This window comes from Musa acuminata, chromosome BXJ2-9 (assembly GCF_036884655.1).
Source record: "Musa acuminata AAA Group cultivar baxijiao chromosome BXJ2-9, Cavendish_Baxijiao_AAA, whole genome shotgun sequence".
NCBI lineage: Eukaryota > Viridiplantae > Streptophyta > Magnoliopsida > Zingiberales > Musaceae > Musa > Musa acuminata.
This window is the reverse complement of record NC_088346.1, coordinates 4,823,059-4,833,540: the sequence shown is the minus strand read 5'-3', so window position 1 is coordinate 4,833,540 and position 10,482 is coordinate 4,823,059. Positions and strand designations below refer to the sequence as shown.

Below are 10,482 nucleotides of genomic sequence, written 5' to 3'. Positions count from 1 at the left end.
TACAGATCAAACTAAAATGAAGAATAGCACACGAAAATTTGGAGGGCTGTGCATGAATTCCTCACCGAGGATGTAGCCAACAAGGAAGATGGTGAACACTTTTACAATCAAGAAAAATTTTCTGTATACTATAATTTTTCATCATTTTGATCATCTAGGAACCGAGATGCCCCACCATGTCCACCATCTCACCTTCCTGCAAATACAAGAGGCGAATTGCCCTTTAGTCATCAGGAACCAAGAGAGGTTATGGAACTTCAAAACGACACATGATATAAAAGTTCTAGTCAAATGAATGAGCACACCAAATCAGTGCCACTTCATGTATCTTTGCATCAATGAGATGGACAAGTGATAGAGCTTTAATCATTACATAATCATTATCTGACTAGTGAACATAATTAATTTAAAAGAGCAGGTCGACATAACATTATTATTTGCAAATTAATACTGATGCCAACTAAATTTGGTCTTGACTAAAGGGATATGATATAGATAGAGCAAGCTTCAGCACAACAGATGTGGAAAAGATAATTCTACCTTTGAATTGTATGGTGTAAAAGGACTATCATTTTATGTACTAGACTCATCGATTTATCGATACGTAGGAGTCGATACTGATGTATCAACATATGGTAGACCAATAAGTTTCTAACATTATGACTTGAGGCCATTTTTGCATGCTATAGTAATAACAAGGTTTAACAGATTCCAGAAAGATCAAAATAGCAAGTAACATACATATTTATCTGTAGTGCACCTCAAACAGGCGCAACATGCAATTCTTGCTTCGGAAGTGTAATTTTGAGCATTTGGTATGATCAATTTTGTTCAAAGAAATAAAAAACCATTTAAAAGCAAAGCATTATGCTAAAAAAAAAATAGGAATGCAACTTTACCAAACTTTTAATAGATTAAGTGCAGAAACCTGTCCAGTCGGTCGGGGATTCTTGGATCACATGACTGATGTCACTTGCACCACAACTTCGGTAAATAGCATTTGTTTCACTCGTAAATTTCCCACTATTGAGGATGTGAGCCTGGAGAATATAATGCTGAGCCAGCTTGCAATGAAGTGGATGATTGGACAGCAGAAGCAGTAGCTGTTTTAGTGGGGGCATTGAAGTCTCCATCACTGTCACATCAGAAAGATCCAAGAGTTACCTGCATAACATCAGTAAAGAACTCTCATCAATGCTAGTACCACGCAGGTATATAAAAAAAGGTACTTGGTACTACCACATTTATAATTCACCTGGACACGATTTGTAGCAGTTAAAGGACCATCCAGTAGCCCCCCCACGAGATGACCAGAGCTACTGGAGAGGCATATTGGCAACCCTCCAGTGACCGATGCTCCAACAGGTGTTTTGTCCACAAAAGTTCCAGAAAGTGATATAATCTCATAACATCCCTGGAGAAAAGTCATATAGGAAGTATTAACAAATGTGGAAAATGTAGCTTTTTGAAGAACTTAGATAGCAAAATAGAAGTAAATCATGCTAAATTTGCCTTGCACGATCAATCTCTAAGTGACTTAAACTAGGAAAGTTCTATGAGAGAAATAACAAGAAATATAAGTGATAAACTAAACTGCTGTATTAGTAACAATGAAAATGAAAAAAGGCAGTAGAGAACTCATCTGAGGAAAAAGAAAACAACAAAGGACAGATTATTAGCATAATCAGATAATATACAAAAAGGTAAAGTAGAATAATACAGGTCTATATTTAATCTTTAGAGTCGAGATCTGTCTTATTCTGTAAATATCATAATAGGAATTGGCAAAGAAATAATAACAAAATAGAAGCAAATATTGATTGATAGTAGCAAGGTTTTAAGTTTCAGTCGAAGACCTGTAGTGGTCCCTAATCAGATCACTACAAGTCCAGAGTATATTAATGTACCTTCATATGGTATACCGACATACCAATCAACAAAGACAAAAAAGAAAGAGGGATGCAAGGGAAGAGGAGGAGAAGAGGGTTGCTGATAAGCTTTTTAAAATTAAAAAATGTTTCTTGAAAAGTTTCGGACTGGACTAGGTGAAATTGCCTGACCCAATTATCATACTGGTCAATACCAAGTGGTACATAATGGTCCGACTGGTTTTTCAAACATTAGATAGTAGTACATGACAAATTAGAGTAAGCTAAGATGATAGTTTTGACTTGGTTTAATTAGGCCACTAATATACAGTAAACAAGTAAAATTGACCTAAATAGTTAAATCTAATATCGGACTAAAAAACCAAGTCCTTTTTCTTTTCATCATGGTAGTGTTACTCTTCTGTGACTGATAACAAGGGTAAAAAGTAACAAAAAAAAATGTGTATCTGCTAGCAAAGGTAAGGTTGTATAGAATATATTGATCCTTCCCGAACCCAAATTGTCGAAAGCATTTTGCACTATGCTATCCCTTTTAACACAAATCTATTAGTTACAGTGATTGCTTCAAACAAAACACTCAATGAACAATAAGCAGAACAACTAAATTTTGAGAAAGAAAAGAAAATTAGAGGACATATATCTAAAAATTGAAGCACAAAGATATCTGGGATTGGCTAGGATCCTGTCCCTCCATTTAGCTCTTTTAAGAGCATTACCATATCTCCAATTATTATAGGACTTTATATAGAATAATTAATTTAGCTTTAAAATATTTTTTTTATTAATATGGACAAACATTTGAATATAATCACCACCAGAATGTAGTCGTAGGTTTAAAAATTAATGGATTAATATAATTCAAGCAAAAAATTGATTTTTCCGTTGCAGTCTTAAGTATAAAGGTTTCATGTACATGCACTTGCATCAATCCACAAATGTTGCATGCATTCGTTGTGCCCAAACATTCGATTGCCTACACATTCTGTCTACAAACCGCAAAAGGTTGCAAATTAGCTGTCGAGACTGCATTTCTACATGCAACTACTGTGTCAACATAACATTTTAATCTGGTTGCAACTCCAAATGCCACTACCATTATTCCCTTTGGCCACTGCCATCCCTTCCACAGCTGATTCCCAACTGCTATCATCCCCCCCATTGTATCTCTAGGCCACTGCAGCCCCTCCAGCCCACTAGATGAATAAATTATCATACCAAACAAAAGTATATGCAAACTGTGGTTAGGATGTATGAAACCCAAAAATGAAGTCGTTTTTCTTAGATTCAGAATTACAATCATACTACCCTGACACAGGTATTCTAATTTTAAACAAACAGACAGCATGTAGGTACAAAAGCTTCACAAACTGATGGCAGTTTAACTCATATTTGCATGCTTTGCAATAGACTCATAAATTGGACACACAATTGAGGAAACAGCAAAAGTGAGTTTGTAATGAATAAGATCAAATTTACAAAAGCAATAACGGTCCTTGGGCAGAATGTTTATCTGATAGTGTAAGACATGCAAATGGTGCATAACGTCATTATAACTGATCTTCTATCACCAAGTAAAAAAACTATTTTTAGAAGATAAACAAAAAACAAAATAAGAAACAGAAGAATACAGTTACAGTAGCCAAAATGCTAAAATGATTATAAAAAAAAGACTCGCAAAGTGCATCGGAAAATACTTTTAAACAATGACAGCAGAAAATAAAGACAAAAGCTATAAACAAGTACTCCAGCACAACTTGAAGTTTTGACATAGTGTTTCTCTTTTTTAAATTGTCTTAAATATTCAAATGCTTTATTAAAAAAATCTACATTTACATGTAGCCAAGTGTAGATACAATTATACATACATATGTGTGTATATATATTCAAATACCAGAAAAAGCCAAAAGAAGGGACAAGAAAGTTTCAGGGATGCTTGCCTCATAGGATACACTTCCTCCAGCATTGTCCAGATGAAAAAGAGATACCCCATTAACCGTTCCAGTTGCTGAGAGAATACATGCATTCTTGGCAATTTCCACGAATGACATAATTTTCCGAACCACATCCTTTCCAAAAGTAAAACCTTCATACTGTTACTAGGTCACTGATAGAAGAAAACAGTACTACTGAATATATTTTACACTATCTCAATCAAAAAATAAACAAATATATGAAATGCAACCAGTTCCCAGGCCATCAATAGAATTAATACTAGTTTGATGATTTAGCTGTCTAAAGATTTAAGCTGAGTAAATAGAATGCAATATCATTTTTGCTACAAGAAATAATGCATAGATAGAGAAATGGGAGAAATTGAGTTGCATATCCAAATTTAAGGTACAGTAAGTAACAGATGAAAAACAACACTTGGGTAAACAAAGGAGGAAAAACAGTTCTAGTTGACCCATTTATGGTACTGAAGTTTCCATGTCAATATAAGATATTGAAAAATTCACAACAAGCCTGAAGAATAAAAGGTCCATCTTTAATATTATTATGGTAGGTCACACTTACTGCTGGGCCAACCCAACCTGATCTCTGATGCCATTGATCAAATGATTTGCTTGGTCATAACCTTATGTATCCATTCTTGGAGACCTCCTTTCCTATACTACATTTCATTGCTTTCTAATATTGCAAACGCTGGATAGATCTGCAGAGTCAGATGAAAATGTGTTCAATAGTACCAATCAATGTCTGCCAAACCGAATCGTACCGCCCGGTACAGGCGGTATGTACATGCCTGATAGGCTACCGGTACGTGGACCGCCCGCTATCGGGCGGTACGCTAAAAGAACCTCGTATCGGATGATACGGGATAATATCGGGCGGTAACGGTCGAAATTTCGACCGTTACCGCCCGCCACAACTCGGTAACGGTCGATTTCGATCGTTACCGCCCGCACCGTAGCAGTGCTATAGTGTTCCAACGGTCAATTTGACCGTTGGAGCCCTTTCTCCTTCTATTTAAGCCATTCTTCTCTCCCCTATTTCATTATACTCTCTTAAACTCTCTCTCAAACTTTTTTTTTCTCTCCTAAACTCCATAAAACAACGATTTGTGAATTCAATCGAGGCTAATTTGGGAGAATCATACGGGCAACAACAGTATAGTAATAGTTGGTCATCCTTCTCTGAGCAACAGTATGATACAGAACAGCAGATCAGTAGCGAAAATAGAAGCTCTGACATTCACCAATATATGCTTCAAGAGCTACCTCGGACAAATATGATTCATGATGACCAGTCTACGATCAGCACCACATTGATGCATCAATAGTATACAATGTATCAATACACTATGTTACGGGATCAATTTCATGATTGGGTCCAACAAACGTATCATATTGATATGCAGATGTATCGGATCGAGGATCCTGATCCACCACCCGTAGAGGCCCATCGTTCGTTTTGGTGATAGAATCAACGATCAGATATATCTACATATGTGATTATTTAATTCATTTAAAATTTAGAGTTTATATTGTAACAAAATAGTCTAACAATTCAATTGATTTTTCTGTAGATATTTCAATCTATAACGGGTTGAAATACGAACCTCGAACAAGACTACCTCAAAACCCGAAAAAGATATGTGATACTATTCTTACCTAATTTACATTGATTTTGCTAAACTTATGGTATTACTATATTTATTTGTAACTTGAAAACCTTATCCTAACCTTTTTTTTAATTTTCAAGTATTTTCGGAGGGTTAAATCTGTGAAATCAGGTGTACCGCTCGGTACACCGTACCGTACTATACCGAGCCCAGGTCGAAACGCTAGTACGGTACGGTACGACGAACCTTCGTACCAACCTCCAAATTTTTAGTCTTTCATCCTTTAAATTGCTTTAAGATCCAAGGAAAAAAATTAGATATACAAACAAGAAAAGTAGACAACTCCAAATAGTTGAGACATTACTTCTTGTTATTGTTGTTATTGATTAGAGAAGTTTAGAACTACATGAGTAAAACAAAGCAAAACTTCTGGCAAGGTTGATTTCAATTCCAATGGACAATAGGAGGTTGCCTAACAATTACCACTACCAGGTGAAACAAAAGAATATTATATCAATCCACAAGATCTAAAAGATGAAAAAGGAATACAATCAATTTTCTCGCCTGATGAAGTATCACATACAAGCAACATAGAGGGTTTTAGAGAGAGTGTGAGAGATGTTGGATAGTAGAGCAATTGTGGGAAAGCCTTGGTAGTTGTTTTATTGGAAAGTGGTGCAGTATGTTTCTAACCTTACATCACTAAGAGATTTTGCTTGATTTTGAATGATTGCACAAGTTTTTTCTTGGGTTTGGTGTTTTACAAGTATTGCACTTTTAGTAGATGATGAATGTTTTAGAATACAGGTTGGAGGAGCGAGGAATACTAACCAGGAGTTTTCAGAAGGTCACAAAGTACATGAATCAAAAGAATTATCAGCCACAACATTAGTTTGGTTTGGTTGGTTTAAAAAGCGGTCAAACCTGAACAGGTTTGGTCTGTGATGATCTGCAATCTTAAAACACTGATCACATAAATTTATGTGCAGTAGAAAGTATATGAATTTTCACTATGTTATTAAAAAACAAGCAATTATCTGTTTTTATGCACATGTTAAGGCCCACGGATAATATGTTTAGAAGCAAAAAAAAAAAAAACATAAGTGACTTCCATGCTCATGCATTCTGTGTTAAAATTTATTAAAAAGATGATATAATTTGCAAACTTCTGATTTTAAAAGTAGAAAACATTTGAATCAGGAAGTAATGGACCTCTCCACTTTCAATTATAAGGACATGCGTCATGAAGTTACGCCCTGCATTCCCTGCAAAAGAACACATAGGCAATGAAAAATTGCATCTTTTCATCTTTAATTTCACAAATGGGATGCAGAAACTTCTATTTTTGTACAGATTCCATCTTGCTGCAAACAAAGAATATGTTGCCATTTAAACTTTGTGCCAGTAACATGCTACATTTTATATGCTGACCAGCATGAGACAACAATATGCAAATGGCCATTCTCACCAAAGCATGGGCCTATGCCAACACAAGCACCACGGAGTTAAGCTTGTGGAAACTTTAAAACATGGTATTGAATACTGGATGCACAAAATATTGGTGTTATAAAAGTAAATGAAAGAAATAATTTGCTAACTACTAATAATATGTTTGGCATATGTATTTTTGACCTTAGCATTATAGTGAGGTTGCTCATTTGTAGCCTGGGTCACAAGCTATTAAAGTATACACATAGCCTCTGATTGCAAGGAAAAGGCTACATACGTTGACCCTCATCAAAATCCATATGGACAAGAGCTTCATGTTTGGTTGCCCTTTCTTTTAGCTTACATATTTCTGACCAACATCCCAGTTTGTGTAGGGCCATGCAACTGTCTTGTGTGCCTTGCTAGCAAGCAAAGACAACAAGAATATTTGCTACAGATCGGCATGTGAAAAAGAGAGACAATGGGTGCTACATGATAGATCAAAAAGACAAATAATTAGGGATTAAGGTGATATTAATGCTTATTAGCCTGTAAATAATTCTTAAAAGCCTCTTTAACACCTTGAAGAAGAGAAGTATACTAATTATCCGAGTTAACACAAGGGAAATTCACGCATTGCTTCTGGTCAAGGCTATAGTATATACAAATCCACTCTCTTTTCTCTTCTTCTATCCATGGCTTCCCTCACTCCTCTTGGTCACATGATCCACTTCGATTGTCTCTTCCAGTTCCACTCTCTCCTCTCTCCTTCCTAGCCGTCTGCTGAATATTAACCTATTGCCTCTTCTTTTGCATTTTCTTTCATGTTTTCATCTACACTACTTTTTCTCTTCTAATATACCAAAAATGACCAGTATATTATTCCATTAATCCTCAAGCATTCTGATAGCTTGTTTTCGCTTCATTGTATTATTTCAATTAAGTTGTCAAATATGATTGATTTAATCCACAAATGTCTATAAAAGATGGACCTAGTCATCTAGTTTAAATATGTCCACCTATATGTTTGCTCTTTTTCCCTGAACTACATTGACAGATAACTAACTCTTTACATAGTTTTCTATATTTATTGTAAAACTCAATATTTTCGTATTCTCACAGATAGATCCCTCGTGTGTTCACATATGTGCCTGCATTCTTCATATGTGTCAGGCCATTAATATCCTCATTCTGCTATTCAGAACTATGGAAAATTGGCACTACTATCTAATTAGTCAAATCAACGAATGATTCACAAAATCACTCATCGCCATAGTTTGAACAATAGGCAAACATAATCCCAGGGCCGAAAGCTTGCAGACCATTTAATTTCATTTCTAGATCGTTATTGACTTCACATAGGCAAACAACAAGAGAAACTATATATTTTTGAATATGAGGACTATGTTTTCTAGAAGAAATTTGGATAAATAACACAATATTCCAACAAATGTTCATACTTAATGATTCTTATTGGTTTTCTAATTAAAAGTTAATTATTCATGACTGTGCAAGCAAGTGTATGGTGTGCCAGTAAAAGCTATGACTTTTACACTTTGAGATTGAGCAATATCTACTTTTATTGGACCCTTCCTACAATGTACAAAAATGAAGATGTGCCACATAGTGTGCGACGACTGGTGATTCTCATTCCACAGTCAAAAGATATGCCAAATGTACCTCTCTAATTTAACCACGTCACTCTTACACTTTGAGGTTGGGCAATATCTACTTTTATTGGGGCCTTTCTACAATGTACAAAAATGAAGATGTTCAACAATAACTCAAAGACAATATTGGTTGTGGCACAAAAAGAATCCAACAAGTTTAAGTTGGATTTTGAAGGGTGATACTCCTCGTAATAACTTTAAAGTTTACTCTCTATCTTGGGACACTTTAGTCAAATTCGAGTGAAGGGTGAGTTCAAAGACAGAAGAAGCATGGAACAGTCACGAGGCAACAACATACTCGTACCACATTGACCAAAATCACCGGCCCCTGGTGAACACCAAAGGTAAAATGAATGCTCATTTGGTCTCCTCTTATTTCGTCTCATGTGTGCCCATTTGTTTTGCTTTGAACTATAATAGCTGGTTCTTGCACATGCAATAATTGTTAAGATCTTGAAGCTTACAAATAAAGGCATTGTAGCATTACTGTATAATAGACAATCTTAATTTTCACCTTTTAATTAAAACAGTTGACCTTCCTACCATATTAATTTCAACCTCTTTCCAAAGACAAACAAATACATAAACATAGCAAAGGAAAGGAAAAGAAATCATTCTTGTGTTCGGTTTCTATTATCATGAAAAAACAAAAGAATAATTTTCTAGGAAACACCACGAGCCCACAAGATTTTACTTTCAGTGGAAGCCACCCACATGCACCTAAAATTTTTGAAGTGTTTTCTACTATCACTTAAGCAAGCTTTATCAAATTTTTCTCAAGAACACCACAATAGGAACAGAGAATATGAGACCCTACAAAGCTCTATTTCTATAGGAAGCCATCCACAAGCACCAAAACTTCGTAAAGATTGATGTAATGCGTACCCTGAAGAAAGGGCATGAACAATGAACCACAACTAGATACCCTCTTCATCAAACGAAGAAGAATCATATCAAGAAATGCCATGGCCCAGAATCTTTCTTGAGCTTTATAAAACAAGAAACAGTAATACCAGCATCAATTACCAAGAAACTGCGGACGGACATCGAAAAAGAGAGACCAAGAATGGCAATTAGAACGAATCCGGAAGCAGTAGACTGACCTAGCGCCTTTCGAGACCGGCCTCTTGGTCGCCCACGCTTCCTCCGGACAGGCTGGTCGGGGAGCGGCGCGTCGGCGGAGAGGGAGGACGATGGCCCGGGCAGAGGAGACGAGGTCGTCCTTTGGTCGACGGCCCGGCGAGGGTGAATCCTGGGTCGCCCCCGCTTTCTCCGGACGGACCCTGGGTGGAGCGTGACCTGGGAAGCGGAGGCCCTGGGATCAACGGAGGGGGTAGAAGCAAGGGAGACGGGAGTGGGATTCGAGGGGCCGTTCTCGGCGGGTGAGAAGACTCCACTGCTGCCGTCGCGGATGTCGTGCTGTTCGGTCGGTTGGGAGGCGAGAGTGGGATACGAGGCCATGTTCTCGGCGGGAGAGAAGACTCCACTGCTGCCGTCGCGGATGCCGTGCTGTTCGGTCGGTTGGAAGGCGGGAGTGCGATACGAGGGCACGTTCTCGGCGGGAGAGAAGACTCCACTGCTGCCGTCGCGGATGTCGTGCTGTTCGGTCGGTTGGACGCGCTGAAAAGAGTAAGATACGCGACGGATGGTGAAGGAAGCGTAGGAAGGTACTCTTCTCGGGTCCATGGCGGTCGAAAGAGCGCAGGCGAGAGGAGAGAAGAAAGAAAAGCAGAGTGAGTTCGAACGCCTTTTATAATTATTATGAATTTTAATTATATTATATGTATATATATATATATATATATTAAATTTCCGGTATTATTTTTCTGATGCATTATTGCCTACTTTGAGAACATTAAGAAAGAAAAAGGAATAAAAACGTTAAAACATGAAAATAAAATTAATAGATGCAATGTAACTCAATTTAGATCTC

The 10,482-nt window shown here is 37.0% G+C and overlaps 1 protein-coding gene and 1 long non-coding RNA gene across 2 annotated transcripts; both read right to left on the bottom strand.

The window, feature by feature from the left end:
• Nucleotides 1–1,410, bottom strand: LOC108951198 (uncharacterized). Its single transcript, XR_001975517.2, has 3 exons — nt 1,256–1,410; nt 929–1,164; nt 1–196 (listed from the first exon to the last, which is right to left on the bottom strand). It is a non-coding gene; the product is annotated as an uncharacterized LOC108951198 (long non-coding RNA).
• A 2,362-nt stretch (nt 1,411–3,772) lies between these two features.
• LOC135623991 (AT-hook motif nuclear-localized protein 3-like) lies at nt 3,773–10,262 on the bottom strand. The gene is made up of 3 exons (XM_065127461.1): nt 9,653–10,262; nt 6,664–6,716; nt 3,773–3,955 (listed from the first exon to the last, which is right to left on the bottom strand). The coding sequence occupies exons 1-3, from the start codon at nt 10,233–10,235 to the stop codon at nt 3,773–3,775; spliced, it is 819 nt and encodes a 272-aa protein (XP_064983533.1). The 5' UTR covers nt 10,236–10,262.
• Between the last annotated feature and the right edge of the window lie 220 nt (nt 10,263–10,482).

What these genes read in the sequence shown, in the direction of transcription:
- LOC135623991 (XM_065127461.1), bottom strand. Translation starts at nt 10,235, where the DNA reads ATGGACCCGAGAAGAGTACCTTCCTACGCTTCCTTCACCATCCGTCGC. An exon ending in CCGGTCTCGAAAGGCGCTAG is followed by an intron (nt 6,717 to 9,652) that starts GTCAGTCTACTG and finishes GTTCTTTTGCAG; the next exon opens with GGAATGCAGGGCGTAACTTC. An exon ending in TTATAATTGAAAGTGGAGAG is followed by an intron (nt 3,956 to 6,663) that starts GTCCATTACTTC and finishes ACTTTTGGAAAG; the next exon opens with GATGTGGTTCGGAAAATTAT.